This window comes from Rhopilema esculentum, chromosome 13 (genome assembly GCF_057945365.1).
Source record: "Rhopilema esculentum isolate cy_ngs chromosome 13, ASM5794536v1, whole genome shotgun sequence".
NCBI classification, from domain to species: domain Eukaryota; kingdom Metazoa; phylum Cnidaria; class Scyphozoa; order Rhizostomeae; family Rhizostomatidae; genus Rhopilema; species Rhopilema esculentum.
This window is the reverse complement of record NC_142827.1, coordinates 4,088,017-4,108,792: the sequence shown is the minus strand read 5'-3', so window position 1 is coordinate 4,108,792 and position 20,776 is coordinate 4,088,017. Positions and strand designations below refer to the sequence as shown.

Genomic DNA, 20,776 nt, shown 5'->3' with positions numbered 1-20,776 from the left:
TGTGGATGATAGGAAGCCAAGTTAACTTGAATGCATCTTTAGAATTTTGCGTTACAGGAACAAAGCTCAGCTCACGTGATTCGTTCGATGTGATCATCTTTTTCTGCTAATTCTTTTTGCAGAGAGTTTCGCAATTCTGTTAGTTCAGCAATCTTTGTCTCTGCAATAAGTCTTTCAGAGTCGAGGGTTTTTCGCAACTCCTACAAAGATAAATATATGAAGTTATAATCTTGACAACCAACTGGAACGTAAATCAGCAGCAACAATTTAGAAACTCATTCATTCATTCATTCATTCATTCATTCATTCATTCATTCATTCATTCATTCATTCATTCATTCATTCATTCATTCATTCATTCATTCATTCATTCATTCATTCATTCATTCATTCATTCATTCATTCATTCATTCATTCATTCATTCATTCATTCATTCATTCATTCATTCATTCATTCATTCATTCATTCATTCATTCATTCATTCATTCATTCATTCATTCATTCATTCATTCATTCATTCATTCATTCATTCATTCATTCATTCATTCAGTAATTTAAACATTTACTTAGCATTTTCATTCTTTCAGCAAATAACAGTTTCAGCTTAACAACTCTTCTCAGCAAAAGCTTATTGCTACACATCAAATGATGATTATCTTAAAACTTATATTGAAATATCCCAAAATGGCTGAAAAGACTACAATTCAATTCAAGACAGGTCATTTATACAGTATGATTCAAGGCAGCTCATTTTTTAAAATTCATTCGTGAAAAGGCTGCAGTTCCTTTTACAGCCAGAAGCAACAGTGATTCTGCAAAAAGAGACGGATAAGATGAGCAGTACTATCAAAAAGTACGGTCCTTCTGTTCTTGGATGGCACTGAAACGACGATAAAGCATCTGCAGTCTACCTTAAGGGATAGCAGAACGATTAATAAATATTTTTACCTCGATAGCAATTTTCTGCTCTTCAACTTCTCTTTCGAGTTTTCTTTTATCTGCTTCTAGCTCCGCGATAATTTTCTTCAGCCTTTCGATCTCCTCTAGCAGTTCGTCAATTCGGTCTATGGAGAAAACAGTCATTTTTTTCAATAACTTAGTAACATAATTTTGTGTTAGCATCACTAGCGAGTGAGGAGTGAAAGTTTGTGAATTATTGAATGCCAATTGCGCTATTATTTCACATTTTGCACAAATTGTAGCGCAAGCCATCAACACAAATAGGAGGGTCTGGGTCTAAGAAGGTAGCCCAGGGAACATTATTACGACCATGACATTTCATATTACAGAGACGGCCTTTTTGGAATACTTCAGTATTACATCTGTCTAGATTAAGAAACAAATTGGCCTTCTACTAATCAATTATTTGTTTCCCATTTTATACAGACATAATGGGTGCATTGTAAAAAGGAGTAAAATTAAGACTGGCAGGGGGTAAAATCTTAACCATATCGACCAATAGCTACGCTACTAAAAGAGAACCAGAAACAGCAAAGGCAATTGTTGCTTTGTTCCCTTCTGGACCAAGAACCAAAGTTCGAATTGTGTAGGATATTTTGCTTACTTCAAACTGTAGTGTAAGCGTTACCATGAATCATAAAGCGGTTTCAAATCTATTTACTCCAAGGGTACCAATATTGTAGGAAAATAGATTAATTCATAAAAGATTTTCTTAAGAAATAAAAGTGCATTGAGCTTGACGCACCCCGTAACTGCCTGTTGTCTCTTCTGTATTGTTGAATCTCCACCGTTGTGCTCTCGTGCTCACGTGTCAACGAGGCCAACTGTAAACGAGATACTTTGTTAGAACACGAAGTTTCTTCTTAATACGGAATATCTTTTCTATTACATTTAGCCAATGCACTGTGTTGATACTGTGTTTCTATATTCCTATAAACCTTTAACTGATAATGCAATCTGAACAAGATATAACTATGTTTGCTCAAGATATAGAGCATGGCAGATACAAATAAAGAATTGATTGTAATTAGAATCTAAATATGAATAAAGAATCAAAATGTAAGTACAGAATATGAATCTTGAGTTCACCTCTTCTCTTGTAGCAGCCAGCTCTTTCTCCGATCGTTGGAACTGTAGCAGCATTGCCTCATATTTGGCCTTCCATTTGTAGGCTGACATGCCTTGACCATCTCCAACCTATAATTAATATTTTTGAAACTATAAGTCCAAATGACATACGTAAATCACAAATTTTCATAAGCAGAAGAATATTCTAAGCTTGGTAATATCCGCGAGCAAAAGAGAACGCTGAAGTGGTTGCCGTTCGGCAATTATTAATGGCTGCCATATTTATGACGATCATTCTTAGAAAATTGATCTTGGAAAGAGGGAGCTAGAAAATAAAACAGAGAAACCTATTCACCTGGTCTAAGAAGGCCCTTAATTCTTTCGCAAGCTCTGAAACCTTTGTTTTGTATTTATCAACAGATTTAATGTGTATCTGTGATTCACCAATGGCATCCTCTAAGTCTGACATGCGAGTCCCAAAGCGCCTCCTGCAAGGATATAGGTTATTAAAAGTAAAAATAAAAAAAAGAACACGAAGAGTAGGGAAGAATTTCGAGTCGTGATCTTTATGAATGGCTCACTGAATAGCGCATCTCTACAGTAAAAAATGAACAGGCCTCTTTTCACTTTGTTTGATGTTGGAACAACACTCTATATACAATGCCCGATCAATCCTCAAAATCGCACAATTTGTAAACAAAAAAAATAAAGATTTCATCACATTAGTATATTTAAAACTGGCTGGATCATATATAGATGTTTAAAATTAAAAAAACATAACAGTTTGTTTCAAGATTAAATTTCTCAGTTCCAATTCAAATATTCAAATATTTTCATTTCTGCCCCTTGAAAAGCATTTATTTTGGCTCTGGCAACTCCCAGTTTTCAGGTTCTCACCCAGTGCTACCAACGACTACAAGTATCACTTGCTCAACTCAGCAACATAACTACTCACTGTAATTTGATAAGCTTGGAAGACTGTTCCGTTTCCCCGGATGCCTTTTCGTATTCATTCTTCATGCCGTCAATCTCCTTGGTCGTATCTTTCAAAGTATTTTTCAACTCGCTTCTGAAAGCCTCTTCGTTATCTAGAACTTCTTCCACTGCCTCAAGTTGAGTCAGAGCCTCGTTCAGTTGAGCTTCCATTTCTTTGATCTTAAATTAATTTGCAATCAGTGTTAAGATATCATGGAATCAAAAAAGCAATCGTGAAAATTTGGAGCTTGACTATCTACAAACAAAGTTTCAAAAGGTTCAAATTTAAGTTGTAAACTTTGAAGATTGGCAACATTCAAAAGCTAAAATAAGAAAGATATAAAAAAGAATAAACATAGAAAATATACTATTGCTAATAGAAAAAGAGACAAGTAAAATATAAGAAGCAATTGTAAATAAAGTGAGAAGCAAAATAGGGATCAGTATTTGAATAATGTCATTTTACCAAAGCTGCAGCTTCATCTTCATCAATCTTTGGCTTTCTCGATTTTCTTTTGATTTCTTCGAGTTCATCTTCTAAGTCCTGGAAAAATGACAACCCAAAACATATCTAAGTTTATCAAGTAAAATTGCAAAATAGCTCAATGATTTCACTTTATTTTACTTATTGATGCACGATTTTCCTATCAGTGATTATATATATTTTTCAGCGGCTTTATTTCTTACATATTACTCGGTAATGAAAGAAGAGATCGTGATTTTTGAGGCAGTAGACGTCAAACTTACTGTTACTCGTTGCTTCAATCTTTTATTCTCTGCAATGAGTTCTTTCTGCAATAAATAGAAAATGATCACCAAAAAGTTTGTAGCAGTGATGACTGATAAAAAATCGATGAAATTTAGGACATGTATTTCGGATAGTCTCGTACCCTTTCTGGACCATCAGCAGGGATGGCACTTCTTCTTCTCACTTTCTCTTGACTTGGCATCTGTCCACTTCGGAGTTCTGCCAAGTCGCTTTCTAAGTCCTAAAAATATATATAAATATCAATACGTGAGACTATAAAACTTCGAATGTGCATTTTCCCCATCATTCTAATAGGAGCAGGCATTGTCAGAAGAGAAAAGTTAAAGTTTGCAACTTGTGCCTCGATTGATACGTATAAACGTTTTGGCAGAAATATATTATTCTGGTGAAGACTTCGTAGATATATCCTAAAAATTCTCTGATGTGTCTATGTTACACAAACAAACAATAGCAGGAAACCTGTTGTGGAACAACCTGGTAGTCACAGAAATTATAATTATGGAGCCAGTAGCCTAAAGTAAGCAAAACTTTGGTTCTTTTGATTGGCGTGAACAACGTTTAACTAGCCATGCCTATTATTTTTATGATAACACGGTTCTTAAGATTCAGACTCAAATTCAGATTTAGATTTAGATTTAGATTTTGATTAAGATCAAGATCTAGATCTAGATTAGGTTCAGATTCAGATTCAGGTTCAACCGTACCTGAACAACACCTTTCAATTCAGCATTCTCTTCCTCAAGATCATTCTTTGTTTCTTCCAAATCCTGTATGGTGACCAACCCACCTTTATATTTCACTTCGATCTCGTTAAAAGCCTCTGAAATGGATCAGTAAGGTTTTTTAAATCAATCAGTCTTGAAAAAAAAATCAAATTTATCCTAGATAACTTCAAATTAAATTCAGAAAATAAAGAAAGATATCTATCTGGTAATGTGAATTCTTATCATTATTTGATATCAAAATATACTTGAATCTGAAGAAATGGAAGGTTTAAGTGTTAAATAATATACACTTTGTTTTCATTAACAGCATAGATTCATTCAAAATGGCGACCGCCTTTGTCATAATCCAATGTGTCATGAAAGAAATGAATATGTAACAAAGATCAAATATGAGATTTACGATCAAGTGTGTTGTTTTCTGCCCTCACGACTTGTATCTCGACCCTGAATTTCTCATTCTCCTTCATCAGAGCCTCGTTCTTTTCTTCCAAGTCTTCCATCTGATGAAAAATAAAAAGTGGACTGTTTACGAAAAGATCAGAATAGTTTAAAACTCCGGCATAATGTTTATTTTGTGTGAAATATGTGTAGGAAGAAAAGCTTGAAATAGTGAGATTTATAGAAAGATTAAATGGGATTAAAATGAGAAATGAATGAAATTAAAAATAATTCTACCAATGCAAAAAAGGACATTGAAAATTTTCAGTCAGAAATTTACTGGCCCTTCCATGTGTTTAAGCTTACAGTAATAAAAGCAAAAATAAAAAAGGATACCGCAAACAGAGCTGGGAACTAGAAACCACCACAACTTGTGCCTTGTTTAGCAATGTGGTTCAGGAGCTTTTGTACTTCTCTTTTGGAATTTTGGATCGTAAAAAAAATAGTTTTTATCTACAATACTTTGTTCATGCTTTAAATCCTGGTTCAGAAATTGCTTTCAAAATCTTGCATCACTATCATGGCACTGAGAACACAGAATATGATTAATTTTCGTTGGGATCTTTTCCTAAAACTTGCGATAAATTCATTATTACTCTCGTTCCTGTCTACAGCTGGGCTATGAACCTTATTGAATGTGGATATTCAAACATCATAAAAGCTCTTACTTTTTAAAAAACTGTTTTCTTTTTTAAAGATCTTTAAAAATCTATTCTTAAAGGCTTCATGTTGATTCATTTTCTTACAGTAAATAACGAGATTCCTTCTCATCGAAATAAATCTTTATCTTTATCAAAGCGAATCAGGTAGACCATATTTTGATAAAAGTGAGGGAAACTGACATTGGTGTCGTTAGCTGCTATATGAAATTGAAACCCGTTTAAAACCTACTATTTTCTCTTACAATGATGACATGAAATAGCTAAGGGTGTGAACTAAAAGTTTCACTAAATCACTGACAATGGCTCAGCATCGCTAGAATTTATCAAACTTGTGCAAACCTGCTTATCAATTTGATTCGCTAATCCTTTGCTCAACTGTAGGTGTAAACGAGAAGACAAATTAAAGGCAAAAGAACGATAGATAATGAAGGGCAGAAAAATTAATGGAAACTGGACCAAAGAAACAACCCCACAAAGAAAGGGTTTGCTTATATTTTGTCAGGTTATTGCAAATAATTATCAATATGAAAAAAATATAGATTGATAACTTAAAATTCATAAAGAAAATTGTAAAATATAACTAAGCTTAAAATGTTAATGAATTAACAGCTATTAAACTATTTGATTTTGCAGGGAAATTAGGGGTTTACCTGAGAGGTAAGTAAACCAAGTAACGTCAAAGATGTATTTATTAGTAAGAAATTAAACGGAATACAAGGACTGTAATCAGAATATTTTCGAAATATGATAGCATTAGATTTTTCAAAAATGGCCTTTAATTTCAATAATACTAAGGTACAATACGATGTTAAAGGCATTCTGTCCAATAGCTTATCCTGCCTTAACTGATTACGCTGCTCGCTTTGGCTGGCCTAGCTGCGGCAGTGGACGACATTTGAAGTGGTAAGAAGATTAAATTACTGGGATTGTATGATGATAATGGAAGCATTTCTTTTCCCTGTCAACTTATCTGTCGCAGAAACAAAACAGGGAACCAAATTTTTCTAGCCACAGCTTTACTACAACGGGAACACAGTCATTTGATACAGAAGCTCTGGAATCAAAGTTGCCTCTGATTGGCTTAAATCGTTTAATTATCGATCAAGCTCAACGGTGCGTGAATTTCACTCCCGTGAAAATAAAGTTGAGTACAATAGAGGACAGACATCCTTGACTAAGGTACAATAAGGAATCATTAAATTCTGATGAATGACATTTGAGGTCATGAAAATGTCACTCACTGTGACGCTAGCACTGCTGTATCGGCGAGATTTACCCCCGGCGTCTTGAGAGCCTGTCTTGTAGGTATAAAATTCCTTTTTCAAGATTGCAAGATCCCTTTCCGTTTCCTCATGGGCTGCCACTTCTTCATCCAGTGCGTTCTGCAAATTCTAAAAAAAACCGTGAAATAACTTCACACTACATTGCAAATAAGGAAGTGCTGATTTTGTTCAAAAAAAGCTTGGGATTGTCAATTATCAATTATATTTTGAATCAACTATCATCCTTTATCCTTTGGTACTGCAAATTTGAAAATACCACAGGACTGATCAAAATCAAGGAACCAATCAAACGATCATCGTTCCTCTCATGCTCACTGCTTTATATCTGCGTCTGGATTAAAATTTCTGCTTATTTTAAGTCATGCTTAAGTTTGTTTTTTACTGTTTTCCTTTGCTTTATAAAGATATTTTAATGTTCGATTTTCCTTTTCTATAAATCCTACAAAAAGGGACAGTTTGTTGCTTACATAAAAGTTTTCAATATACAATTTTCCAACGATCTATCGCACATGACTTTACCCTAATCCCGCAAGAGACTATAATTGGTTGTTCATAAAAAAAATCATTGGAAAAGAAAAACGAAGTTCTTGAAAGCTTATTGCAAAAACTTGACAGCACAGCAGTATGTAGATACAAATGCAAACCTTGAGTTGCACTTTGAGCTCCGATGTATACTTAGTGCCGCCTGTAGCACTCTGTAAAAGCAAAGAAAGTTGTCATCAGTATATTTTCAAATTCATAGAATTTTGTAACATAGCCTGAAAAAGAGAAGCAACCATTTTTGCCCATAACTCTTTATATTTAGAATTCATGCGTAATATCATTTTTAAGAGAATTCATCCAAGCAAATAAATTCCTTTGGCTCATATCTGCTGACTCTTACCCCTTCATTCTCAGCTTTCAAGGCATTCAACTGAACTCTTACAGTTTTCAGCTTCTTTTGCGTCGACTCCAAATCAGCTAAAGACTCCTCGTGAGCTTCTCTTTCCTTTTCCAAAGCTTTCTCCAGCTCCTAATAAACGGAACAATAATGGGGAATAAAGAAACTTTCTCTGAATACCAAAGCTTAAAAGAAATGAAACATTTTCTTCAAAATGATGAATGATAAATTAACACATGATACTAAGTGAAAAGTTTATTCACTGGAAGACAATCGACTAAATTTGCTGATTATATCTATTGAAGAGCTTTTCAATTTTTCAGCAAATTCGATTCATGTTGTAAGCAATTTAAGTTTGTTTGATCCTTTGTCAAGGTTTAATGCTAACCTGGCCTTTAAGAAGCTCATAAATGCTGCAATGTCATAGCAAGAAGTATTCGATTTCGGTTTAAAATAGATTCTGTGTGTTTAACCTTACAAATAAACAATTCAACCATAACCCTTTTCACCAATCAATAAATTTTCCATACTCAAAATACCAAGTGTATTATATTTTTAATTAAGTTTCTCTATAAAATAGTCGTAAAATAATATTTCTGTTTAAAATAATACACAATTTTAGGCCCACAAAAATATACCTCAATTTTTTCGTTGGCCGATCCTGTAGTTATACCATCAACAATATCCTGCAGAAAAAAATAATTAAAAAAGTCTTAAAGAGTGAAGAAATGAAACGAAAAAGAAGACAATTGTTTTAAGATGAGTTTTAAACGACATGAGAAGATAAAGGGCTGGGTTAGCACTTATCACAAAGAGATCACAATTAACCATGTAACTGTTATACAGAAAGTCATTAAACATAGACAAAAACATTTTAAGCCAGATTCGTTCTCTTATTTTGCAGCTGATCATTTCGTATACGTGAAAAATCTCTTAAAGGAATCCCAATAAAGTTCAAACTGCTATTGTAACCACTCTGTCAATTCGTAGAGTACTTTGTTACACTTTTTTCATTATTTTGTCATTATTTAAAAAGATCTTTTTTATTCACAATGACGGAAGTACCCTCCACTTACTTGCAATTTAAAAAAACCCTTAAGAGTTTATAAATTAACCAGATTATACCTGAGGTAGATTCGATTTAATGTTCTCGAGCTCAACGCAAACAACTTTGTGTTTCTTTTTGAAGTCAGAGAGTTGATCCAGTGTTTTTTCGTGAGCATTTTTCTCATTCTCTAACTCGTCTTCAAGATTCTAGAACAGAAAACTACACATATAGCTAAATATTTTTACAGTTTATAAGTCCAACATCAGAGACGCAATTAAAGGAGTGCACTGGATTTGAGCTAAATAGGTCTGCCCCTTAAAGCTAGCCTCTAATCGAACCAATCTATTCACACATGCAGAGCAGTTATTCTTCTGCATACATATTCGTCAGTCCCTTATGTTCAAGAATTAAATTTTGGCCACTTTGGAAGACTTTGAGCCTAGTTCAAATATCAATGAACTGCTAAAGCAAAGATCAACTTCAGCAACAACAAATGTGCACAAACAAAAGTTAAATAACAATCTTTTTGTGGTGCAGAATTTGATTGATATTAACCCCTTTAGATTGATATTAAATTTTTTTGACGAAATTGAAAAAGAGTTGCTTTTTTAAGGACAAATTTTGGACTTAGCAGACAGCGAATATGTAGCAATGTTATCTTACCTTGACTTTCAGATCTACGTTCATTGTTGTTTTGGCTAATTTTTCATCACCCTGCAAAAGCAAAGCACGCTCATAGCATGAACCCTTATTATACAAGAAGGGATACACCGCTTCTCCAATAAAACCATTACATGACTCTCAACAGCCAATCGAATGCACGACATACACAATGCAAATTTTACATAGGACCCGAGGATGATTTCCCATTAGCCTACCAAACAAACTATATATACTTTGCTCGTCCTAGATCCCTGGTCTTCAAGCAACTCAATATACTTTCAGTAACGTACCTCTCTCCTTTCACCATGGAGCTCATCTATTCTTTTTTGTGCGCTTTTCAATTTCTGTTCCACCTTATCAAGCTCCGCTTGTGTTTCTTCGTGTGCAGCCATCTCTTCATCTAAAGCTGTATGCAGATTCTGTAACAAATAAAGAGAAGGTGAGAAAAAGGATTTAGGTTTGGTTCAAAAAAGCAATTTAGAAAAAAGAATCTGTTTATTCAATGGTTTTTGTACAATCACCGAATACAGTTTGCAGAAAGAGACGCTGAATTACTTGTAGCCTGCTGCATCTTTACCCGATACATAAACCTCCAAATGCCAAATAATCCTATCACGCAATAATTATATCATATTTGCATCAAATGCCGTAAAGCTTTGTATAATTTTTCCGAATTCAATACCTAAAATGGTCCAAGAATAAAAAAAAACTAGAGTTTAGCAAAAACCTCGAGTTTCTTCCTTAGGCTTCCAATGCCTTGAACTTCGTTGTCCTCATCCTGAGATTAAAAAACATACTTCACAGGAAAACGATAAAAAAGGCATACTTCACAGGACAATAAGAGCATATCGATTGATACAGTAGATTTTGGTAATAGTCACACCAAGTGTTCATTTGAAATTTTCGACCGGAAGAAGGAGTGTGACTGTAAGCAGAGCTAAAGCGGATATTTTTGTATATTTTGGTCTAAATTTTATGTGACTGTAACGTGAAGTGTGACTTTAAGCGGAGTGACTTTAGGCAGAGTCGAGGGTATAATGTAAAGAAATTCAAGCTCTATGTTCTTGACTGTAAATACAAAGTAACGGACAAAACAGGTCTTTTGCTGTACAGGCAGTACATTTATAATAAAAAGGTTTCGTTTAGAGCCTTGTATGTCTCACTTCTAAAATCAAATATAAAATACCAGATCTTGAAGTTTCTTGAATTCTTCGAGCTCTTCCTTTGCAGCGTCACGTTGCCTCTCGGCACGATCTAGAGCAGACTGAAGTTTACTGTTGGCGTCATTCTGGTCTTCAATCGAAGATTCAAGCTCCTTGAAAATGAAAAATTTAACCATTTAAAATTGTGATGACGGTTCGTTGAATCTATGCGTTTTCTTGGGTATTCTGATCATAAAATGACCTTATCATACAGATACATGCATGCTAACTAGATTTTAAGATTACGCTGATATATAAATTTACACAATTTTGAAAATTTTGCTAAACAAATGAAGATAACTTCTCGCTTTACCTGGATGTCAGCATCTAATGTAGCTATCTTCTTGTTTAGAGACTTCTGCATCTGTTAGGGAAAATCATTCTCAAGTCAAGGGGAATATCATTTTCAAGCTTTCTAGGTACAATGTAACAACTAGTTCTGTGCTTAAAAGAAGTTAACTTGGCAATCTCAAGAAGAAGTTGATGTAAAAAAATAAAATGTTGAGATGATTTGTATGTTCAGTTGCGTAAAGTAGGATTATCAATGACAATATAATATAGAGGCATAAATTGGGATAATTTGAATGTTTAGAGGCCAAAATTCAGACAATCAGAAGCAGTATTAAACAGAGGGATAAGTTGGGATAATTTTTATGTATAGAGGCATAAATTGGAATAATTTGCATTTTCAATTTCATACAAAATACACTTGAACATTTAATAATTTATACCTGATTCGATCAAATTTATAATCTTCAAACATCATCCATCGGAAGCAATATAAGATAAAAATTTTAAAGCAAGAGTTGAAAGATGTTAAGGATGAACAATAACAAGATAACTTACATCTTCCTTTCCATCTTGCATCTCTCTTAGATCACTTTTAGCTTTCTTGTTCCTGTTCTTCTCCTCCTTTAGAGCGTTGTCAAGTTCATCTATGGTGGCATCTCGCTCTTCGATTGTCAGTTCCAGCTCCTTCAGGAATGAGAATAAACATAACACAGAAAGTTAATGAAACAAATACATCGAGTCACTTTGCAAAATACACATCATTGACGAGCAAAAAGATTGATAAAGAGAACATCTTTTGAATCTATGCGATTTGGCATTTTGTTTTGACGTTCTGCAGCATATCCAGTACTTAGTATTTAGGTTAATCTTGCTGATCTTTAAGGGACCATTGGGTACCCGCGTAACGGGCGATTTTGAGAAAGGAGAGGGGCTTCAAACATCAAAGCAAAGCATGCTAAGTTTGAACATCTAGATGTGCGATATAAAAGTTCCAAAAGTCATATACGCTTAATTCAAAATTTGAACAACAAACCGCAATTCTCGCTGTTAATTCTTTCTTATCCTTTGACATTTTTGCATCATCCTGGAAATGAAGTGAATGTGACTGAAATTTGAAAAATAAGATAAAATTTTTACTTTTATGAAAACTTAGGGATATACATAAATATGACTGAAATTGACCATTTTTCAAAAGCCAAAAAAAGTTTACCGTTGCCTGCAGTTGGTAAATATCTCGCTGCGCCTCCTTTAATTGCTCCTCCGCTTTTTGCAATTTCTTTGTAGCTCTTTGGAAATTACTCCTCTCCTCCTCAAGAGCTTCTTCTAGTTCCTGATAAAAGGAAAAATCTTTGATATAGTTCATACACCATAAGATGACAACGAGAGGTTAAAAAAATTACAATATAGAAACAAAATCGTGCTAAAAACATTCAAAAGGCAGTACACCAATCGAAAGCTACGAGAATGATTGTGTAGATGGAAGGAGTCCATTGGTAACATTTTCAATAGGCAAGCAGCACTGATTGGGCAACCTCAACAGTCAGGTGATCGCGTTTCTGATTGTCTTATTTCGATCCACAACTGGGTATATATATTTCCTAGCGTAGAGTTTCCGATCACATTTCTGACATTTTTAGACGAAAGGGTATCAGATGAAAAGGAATATTTTTCTAGTCTGTGATGTTAGGCAAAGGCCTAGGAACCGATAGCAAAGTCCTAAAGAAGAAAAAAAGGAGGGATTTTCAAGGGAAGGAGAAAAAATAATTGTTTATACCACTGATGCTGCAAGAATATCATTATTGGGTTACAAATATTATTTAATAACTAAAGGAATGATATTCATAACAATAGGAGACAAAAACCTATTTCGGACATCTATAGCAAAAGCACAAATCACACAGATCGCACAACGTTTTCCAAGTTCGTGACAAACGTGAAAGCAAGGCACCTTACCTTTAATTTCTCTTCAAGACTGTTATCTAACTCTTGGTTTAGAACTGGTCCATTCTAAAATACCCAAATTCAAAAAATATCTATAATTCTGTTTTTCAAGATGGATAGGCTAAAGACATGTAAAGCATCAATTTGTAGCGTATAATGACTTTCAAAGTATGGTTACACAGCTAAACTTAAAGTATCCTTTTTCTGTTTGAAATCTAAAGCATACACAATATCTAGTCTATTAAAATACACTTCAAAATTAATCATAGTCTCTCCTCTCTAAATAACTAACGTAAAGTGCATCAGAAGTTGTTCGTTAAAAGTTGCGTTAAGGCTGTCACTTCAAAATTAAAGATATCGAGGGTGCTTAAATGCCATCTAAAATGATATACTAACGATTGAGATCGCTGAATGAAATGTACTTCTTTCAAGATAAAACCATCATCTGCAAACGTACAAGGTATGCTGGAAGTATTGAAGTCACTTGATAAATTAGTGAATACTTTAATCACGTCGAATAAATAACTGACCGATCGATGATCGTTTAGCTGCTGTCGAGCATTATCTAGGTCATTTTTCGCGCGACGCAATTTTTTCTCCGTTTGATCGTGCTCTGCTCTTTCCTCGCTCAACATGTCTTGCAATTCCTAGAAAGAGATTCAGAAAGGTTTTGACATTGTTTTTATCATAAGGCAAACATAATACAAACAAACACTTGATTCGAAAGCTCCACCTACACCTACTGTAATAAGCCAGATGTGAGACGAAATAGGACTACAATATAAAGTAATCTTCACCATAATAATACACATAAGAAGGCCTATCTTACAACACGTGTAAACTCGGACAGAAGCTAGCTATAATTCATGCGGATAATTGATACTATTGTTCAGAGGAGGTTACACTACATGGAAACACACTCAGTGCAAATTTCCGATCAGTCTCTAATTGAAAACAGGGTCGCAAGTCCAGGAGTATTTTTAGTTTGGCAGAGTCTTTGGTGAAGCTCTTTCATCAATACCTATGCATGAAATATGAAGTTGTCAAATGATAATGAAAAATTCAACTAACTTTCACTTTTCTTCTTAGTTCCTTTGTTTCGTTGCCACCATCTCTCAATGAGGGTCCGCTAGCCTGCAAAAGGCGGAGTAATTCTGTATGTCAACATTGATTTACTTGAAGAGGGGAGTATGGTGGGGTGAGGGAGTGTGCGTAAGAAGGACATACCGTGTAGAAACAGACTTAATTTTGGATTCTGTGCCTTTCTGACTGAGATGTCATTTCAGAAATTCATTAGTTTCGAAAGTAATGAAACACGATAGCAAAGTCCACAAAAGTTTTCAACATTTCTTTAAATTAAAATCTCTGAAATTTTGTATTTCATTTTGAATAAAAAGTCAATCAAAGATAAAACAATCCTCTTAAACGGATTCAGGGGAAAAACAATGACAGCAACAAGCTTGTTGATTTGGTGCCACGGAAATCTAGTGACTCGTATGTAAGATAACAAAATTCACGTTTCTTTTCGTTTAACACCATATGGTTTCATCTCTTTAAGAGTTTGATGATAGTTACTGCTACTGCAGTACATTAACAGAAGTTTTGCGCCTCTAAGTGACAGAAAGTGGTAAAAATGGGCTCTGCACGGGTACCGAGTTTGATTTGCTTGTATTAATCTTCTATAAAAAGAAACAACAAGATTCACATTTTCACAGTACCTCTAACTGAGCTTCGAGATCGGATATTTTCCAGTTTGCCGATTTCAACTCGTTTCTAGTTTCCTGCAGCTCTTGGTCAGTTTGTTCGTGGTCTTCTTGTTCCTTTGCAAGTGATTTTTCAAGGGACTTTAAAGTAAAGTACAAAAGAAATAAGTGAATTCTACAAAATATTTTGACGGCATATATAGGAGAACATAGTAGTCTGAAGATGGTCTTGGATCTCTTATGCTTTTTGACCACCTTCTACCTATCTGAAGCCTAGATTCTTTAAAAGTGACTGATAATGTTCGGAAAATTGCTTTTCCACATAAATCAAGTGAAATTGTCAATTTGAAATTTTCAGGGAAAGACGGAGATATAAAAACAAGACTGATGCTCAAAAGAGTGGCAAGCAATGCAAAAGTAACAAAATGAACACCTACAAAATCAAATAAAAATATAGTGTATAAATGCCAAAAACTGCAATATTTTTAAGTTATCAACAAAACACACCTTAATTCTGCGCTGCAGTGCATTTACATCCTTTTCGTTATCAGCACCATCCTTAAAGCAAGATAAGAATAAACAAATAGTTTCAGATAAATATTTACATGTGACAAGACTTCCCAAAAAATTGGGATGTGACTGCTAGTGTCAAATTTACCCACAAATGTGATGAAACTATCAACTAATTATTAATGTCTGTTGAAAACAGCAAAAAGGTGTTAAGAGCATTGCAAAGCACACTGATGCTGTAACAATATTGTAACTAAAAATGCCCTAAAAATGTGGATTCGAAGCTATATTTTGTAAGCCAAATGGAAATCATACTATGTCCAGATTGATATTATAACATAATATCTGATGACTGAGTTCGGTTTTGAATATATAATTACTGCATGATGCTCCATAAATGGCGGGTACTTTTATAACCTTTATACCACTTTTGAATAGCATTCTCTACGTGCTCAAAAGCGAAGAGAACAAATTGTAAATATGAACCTCGACTTCGTTTCTCAGCCTGCTTATTTTCTTGTTAGCTTCGTTCAGCTCCCTCTGAATCTCTGACAGCAAATTGTTCGTGTTTGCGTGATCTACTTTCTCCTCTTCGAGTGCTGATTTAAATTCCTGTCAAAACCATGGTATAAGAAATTATTGTTTCTTCAATTACATCAAATTTTCAAACCTTTCATCAAAAAGTGCAAACTTTCTACTGAATGATTTGTAAACAGACTTCAATATAAAGCAGTTGTTGGACTTTTTTGAGTAAAAGGTCAAGAATAGTAAATTTTGGGTGCGCTTGATTAAGCGACCGTCTTCTTTGCTTTCATTCAAGAGTTGGCAGTAGCCTTTGAATCTGGCAAATTGTAAAGGTTTGATAACGATGCTATATAATAATAACAAAATATTTCTTACATCTACGCTTTCCTGGAGACGTAACGCTTTCTTTTTGTTAACACCCGATTTTTCCTGGAAGGAAATGAAAGATTGGTGACTTTGTATTGGAAGAAATAGCATAGCTCATAAATGAAATGGAAAATAGAGACTCAAAACGTCAGATATGAAAAATAAAGACACTAGAAATTGCCAAAGTTCTTAACAGGAAAATGAAAAAATTGAAATTGTTTGATTGAAAATTGTTAAGAAAAAATATCTTTTGGCCTCAATGAAACACGAATAATTATTAATTGTTGTCTATGGCTAAAACTTTCAATATAGAGAGCAAAGGATAAGTAAATAAAACAAAATCAAATCAAATCAGAAGTACCTCATCTAAATTCTTCCTTGCTTCTTTCAACATTCGTCTAACATTCAACAGTTCGTCATTCGTGTCTTTATGAGCAGACTGCTCCTTGTCAAGGTCGGATTTTAATTCCTGTTTCAATAATTTGATACTCAGCAAGTTGTTCGTGCAAATTTTACTCATTAATAGCATATTCTATATTCAGCTAGGGCCACTATGAATTTCACAGCTCACTTAACATAGAATAAGAGCACATATCTAGCAAAATCCTAACAAAAAAAGAACTTAGATATTTTAAAATCATATAGGCTCTTTTTCTTTAGCTGAGCGACTTGTATTAAAAACTATTCTGTAAGCCTGACAAATTCTATAGTTTTTATTTAAGGGGCAATATCTCTTAAACCATTTTTGTAACAAGACATCTTTCTTTCCTTACATCATTGACCACCTTCACAATCAATATACACCTCTTAGATACCTTAAGTAAAAAGTCCTTAAACCCTGCAATTTCCAGTTGTTCGTTTGGAACAAGACAAATAACAGTTTGAATCTTGAAACAGTAGGTCTTTTTCGTAGAGATTTCTTGCATACAATAAAGGCTACTGAGAGCATAAGATAGACTTGTATGTCACAAAATCCGGAATAAAGTTGAAATGATGACAGAGATTCATTAATAAACCAACCTTTATTTGTACTTCGAGCTCAGAATCTGAAAGCTGAAAAGCAGTTTATCGATATTCAGATTTCAATGAATCTTATAAAATTAGATGAATTCACAAATGTGAAAGTAGTAAATGATGAATGGTGTTATTATAACTGTAATGGCAAAATATGCAGCTATTCATGTAATTCGAGTTTATACGAGAAGCTAGTTCAATTTGAAAATGTATTAAATTCACCTTTTTCTCTTCGTGCGAACTTTAAAACATTACAAGTATTTAAAAATGTTAGCAGTGGTTTTATTAAGCTTTTTTGAAATTATAGACAAAAAAGGAATTGTATTATCACAAATATTATAAAACTTAATGGCAAAAAGTTCTGAAGATACCTTAACTCCTTTCATCTTGTTTCTAAGCTCCGTTATCTCTTTGTTTGCCCTCTGATTTTCTTTAACCTCTCCATCAAGCTGTGCCTGCAAGTCCTAGAACGAGACTCCAAAGTAAACGATGGTCGAAAAGGCCTTTCTATCTATAGCTTTATGTCCTTTTTGAAATTATTTCGGGACTAGAGATTCTAATTCTACCACCTCCTCTTACCCCCGTTCCGTAGTTACTTCAACTAACTAAAAAATAATTGAAGTTTTAGCAAATCATGCTTTGGCTTGTTGTCATAGCGACAAATAAAGCACACATGACGATGCTACTGGCCATTGAATACCAAAGCTTCTTTATGGGGTATTAAATCAGAGAAAACTTGTTCAAATACTTAATACTGTATCCTTACCCTGATTTGTTTATTCAGCAGCTGATGTGACTGCAAAGCATCGGCAGAATACTGGAACGAAAAAATAAAAAAATGGTTATGTTGATCTTAATTTAAAAACGGAGGTGACGTCATAACTGCCATCTATACACCCATCAACAGATGAGGTGACACTGAGTTAAAACCATAGCTTTTATCAATGAAAATAGATATGCGCCCCGAATTCTTTCTTCGAGAAACTCTGAAATCGAATTCGAGAAATTCCCTGATAATTCTGAAACTATGGGCATTTTTATAAATGCAGTTTTCAGATAGTCTTCTGAATGAAAATCTAATTTTCAAGCTTCACTGATAGAAAATGTTCAACGCGTATAATCTCAATCTAGGGTTAAACTCTAAAGAAATAGCTGTATGTTATAAATTAGTACCTTGTCATCTCTACTGAATTCTTCTAGCTTGATTGTCGCATCCCTCAACTTCTTTGTTAGACTCTTCAACTCTTCTTCTGCAATCTCCTTTGCAGCGGCAGCATCTTTCACAGCCAGCTTAGAATCCTATGATGCCGATAAAAACTATGAAATGTCTGTGTCATAATTTGTACGCAGCATTTGATGATGAGAGAAAGCTGACGCACGTTTTGGCAGCTTTTCGATAATAACTATTTAAAGATAATTCAAGAGCACAGAATTACTCATAGAAACTCAGATTTTTGGTGAATCGGGGGAAAGCATCCAATTTGAACAAGTTAGGCTTATTGTTTCATCTTGAATAATTAGAGCACAGGCAGTCCCAAAAAACTCGTTAATAGAACATGACTTATATTCCAAGATGACTTGAATCTAGCGTGTAAAAGTCCATTGAAATATCCCTGCGAGAAAGATTATTCAAAGCATGAATAAGTTCTCTGCTTACCTTCACTGTCTTTGCAGCCTCCTTGGCTTCTTGCTTCAAAGACATTATTTCCTAAAAGAAAAACGTTGTATATCGATTTTAAAGGTAACATGCAAATACTTCTAATTAATGTATCAATTAAGTCATGGGTAAAGTTTATATCGGCTTAGTTAAATATTAAAATTAGATAGAGGTGGAAACAATTATTCTTTTTCTGAATTGATGCAAGAAGACAATTGAAAAGTGACAAAATTCAAAGAAACTCTCTAGGAAACGTTATCTGGATGTCTTTGGAAAAATTCAAGAGTCAATTAGGTGTCTCCTAATTACTTCCAAAACACTTGCATCACTGTGACTGAGGCTTCTAGATTGAAGGTTCTTAGCAATTACAAAGCCATTAATATAAATAGGAATATAGTTGCTACTGACAAAAGAGATTGTTTCAAGGCTAGAGCAATCTAAAAACAAAACTTTTCACCACCTCAGTCTTGGCAGCAATTTCATCCTCAGATTCTGCCTTAACATCTTTCAACTTCTTTTTCAACTTTCCAACTTCCTCCTCCATTTCTTCTGCTCTCTCTTTCTCCTCCTTCAACTTGCTTTTTAAATCCTGTATGTAAGGTAGATTTAATAAAAGAATGACATAGTTTGAGAAAATAGCAACAGTTGAAAGTATAGGGGAAATATCAAATAAAGAAATTAGAGTCATTAAACAACTAAAGGCAAACGATTTTTATCAAGAAATCTTTAGAAAACTAAATTGAAAACATAAAATGAAAAAGTGAAAAATTAGAATAGTAATTGATAAAAGGCATTATGAGGAAACTGAAGATTTTTGAAAAGTGGAAAATCTTTGTAGTGAAAAGAAACTAGAGAAATCGGCAAAATCGGAATATTCTTAAGTTATCATTAGATGTTTTTAACCACATTGATAAGCTAAATTGAATTAATCCAGCGTCAATATGGGAACATTTGCGTAAATAAACCTTACATTCATTTTCTGTTCTGTTTCCTTTATTCGTTTTGGATCTCCTTCCTTCAAATGACAAAAAAGAATGTATGAACTTCTTAAATAAAATTGTAAAGACACTCGTACGTATCATCGATGAATTTAAATTTGCATTGTCCGTTGACTGATAAGTTCATTTCAGTGGCAAAAATCAACTTAGTCATCATAAGTCTTTGCTTTCAGAGAGCTGAAGCTTTTAACAACTGTATTTTTACTTTAAGAACAATCATATTTGCACATAGTAATTAGAAAAAGCATAAAATGAAAGAGATCATACAGCTTAAAGATTTCGAATCAGAATCGATAGAAGTAGATGATGAAGTGAAGCCTTCAGTCTATAATCCATGTTCGTTTATGATGTCCTCGATTTGTATTGCATACTTTTCTGTTGACGAGAGATCAATTTGCAAACGAAGGTCTAAAGCACAAGGACTATGTTTTTCACTATCTAATGGCAAGAATTCAGATTCTTGCTTAAGTTGTTCAATTATCAACCCATCTAACTACGTAACATTTTTTAGCCAATCAATGATTAAAGCCGACTCGTATCCTCCTGTGCCTTGTTATATAAAGGATGTTAATCTCAAGAGATACTTACTCTCGTTCTTGAATCCTCCAGAGCCCTTTGAAGTTCCTTTATTCTTTTTTCAGCTGCAACAAACTCCGCATCCACTTCTTCCAATGCTTTGGTTTTCTCTTCGAGATCAATGCCCAAATTCTTAAAAATACAAAGCAAATTAATTTTTTAAACTTTAGTACATAAGTTTTTTTCGAAAAGAAATTCATCAAAGACAGATAATATTTAACAGAAAAAATATCAATTAAATCAGTAAAAACCCCTTTTCAAGAATTCTCCACGAGCCCCATCTTTGACCTTGAATCGAAAACCCAACGCATAAAACGACCTTCAATTCAGCATATTTCTCTCTAAGCTATTTGCAACCCTTTAAGGAAAAAGCAGAGGTATATCTGCATTAAAAACAATACAAAGATAGAAATATAGCTTGCTTTCTGGAGTCTCATTTTACCCTACCCACAGCACGTTAAAAAAATTGTTGAAAGGAAATTGCTCCTTGGCGTAAAAGTATTCCCAAAATTCTCAACACC

The 20,776-nt window shown here is 34.0% G+C and overlaps 1 protein-coding gene across 5 annotated transcripts in view; it reads right to left on the bottom strand.

The window, feature by feature from the left end:
• LOC135691566 (uncharacterized) overlaps positions 1-20,776 on the bottom strand; it is a 42,902-nt gene that overhangs the window by 6,466 nt on the left and 15,660 nt on the right. For 4 of the 5 annotated variants that reach the window (XM_065209449.2, XM_089112000.1, XM_065209447.2 and 1 more), the window contains 41 exons: positions 20,268-20,387; positions 19,652-19,696; positions 19,142-19,270; positions 18,682-18,732; positions 18,198-18,323; positions 17,791-17,841; positions 17,396-17,488; positions 17,031-17,063; positions 16,372-16,479; positions 16,020-16,073; positions 15,606-15,731; positions 15,117-15,167; positions 14,625-14,750; positions 13,978-14,040; positions 13,437-13,553; positions 12,919-12,972; positions 12,176-12,295; positions 11,999-12,049; positions 11,521-11,649; positions 10,988-11,038; positions 10,659-10,787; positions 10,200-10,250; positions 9,763-9,891; positions 9,473-9,523; positions 8,887-9,015; positions 8,400-8,447; positions 7,765-7,893; positions 7,526-7,576; positions 6,840-6,989; positions 5,938-5,973; positions 4,899-4,998; positions 4,478-4,593; positions 3,895-3,993; positions 3,752-3,796; positions 3,471-3,548; positions 2,985-3,184; positions 2,385-2,517; positions 2,051-2,158; positions 1,707-1,785; positions 950-1,065; positions 76-200 (listed from right to left, as the gene is read on the bottom strand). In XM_065209449.2, the coding sequence (XP_065065521.2) occupies positions 76-200; positions 950-1,065; positions 1,707-1,785; positions 2,051-2,158; positions 2,385-2,517; positions 2,985-3,184; positions 3,471-3,548; positions 3,752-3,796; positions 3,895-3,993; positions 4,478-4,593; positions 4,899-4,998; positions 5,938-5,973; positions 6,840-6,989; positions 7,526-7,576; positions 7,765-7,893; positions 8,400-8,447; positions 8,887-9,015; positions 9,473-9,523; positions 9,763-9,891; positions 10,200-10,250; positions 10,659-10,787; positions 10,988-11,038; positions 11,521-11,649; positions 11,999-12,049; positions 12,176-12,295; positions 12,919-12,972; positions 13,437-13,553; positions 13,978-14,040; positions 14,625-14,750; positions 15,117-15,167; positions 15,606-15,731; positions 16,020-16,073; positions 16,372-16,479; positions 17,031-17,063; positions 17,396-17,488; positions 17,791-17,841; positions 18,198-18,323; positions 18,682-18,732; positions 19,142-19,270; positions 19,652-19,696; positions 20,268-20,387 (3,800 nt within the window). The remainder of the gene's footprint in view (positions 1-75; positions 201-949; positions 1,066-1,706; positions 1,786-2,050; positions 2,159-2,384; positions 2,518-2,984; positions 3,185-3,470; positions 3,549-3,751; positions 3,797-3,894; positions 3,994-4,477; positions 4,594-4,898; positions 4,999-5,937; positions 5,974-6,839; positions 6,990-7,525; positions 7,577-7,764; positions 7,894-8,399; positions 8,448-8,886; positions 9,016-9,472; positions 9,524-9,762; positions 9,892-10,199; positions 10,251-10,658; positions 10,788-10,987; positions 11,039-11,520; positions 11,650-11,998; positions 12,050-12,175; positions 12,296-12,918; positions 12,973-13,436; positions 13,554-13,977; positions 14,041-14,624; positions 14,751-15,116; positions 15,168-15,605; positions 15,732-16,019; positions 16,074-16,371; positions 16,480-17,030; positions 17,064-17,395; positions 17,489-17,790; positions 17,842-18,197; positions 18,324-18,681; positions 18,733-19,141; positions 19,271-19,651; positions 19,697-20,267; positions 20,388-20,776) is intronic. The other variant, XM_065209451.2, reaches the window with a different exon arrangement.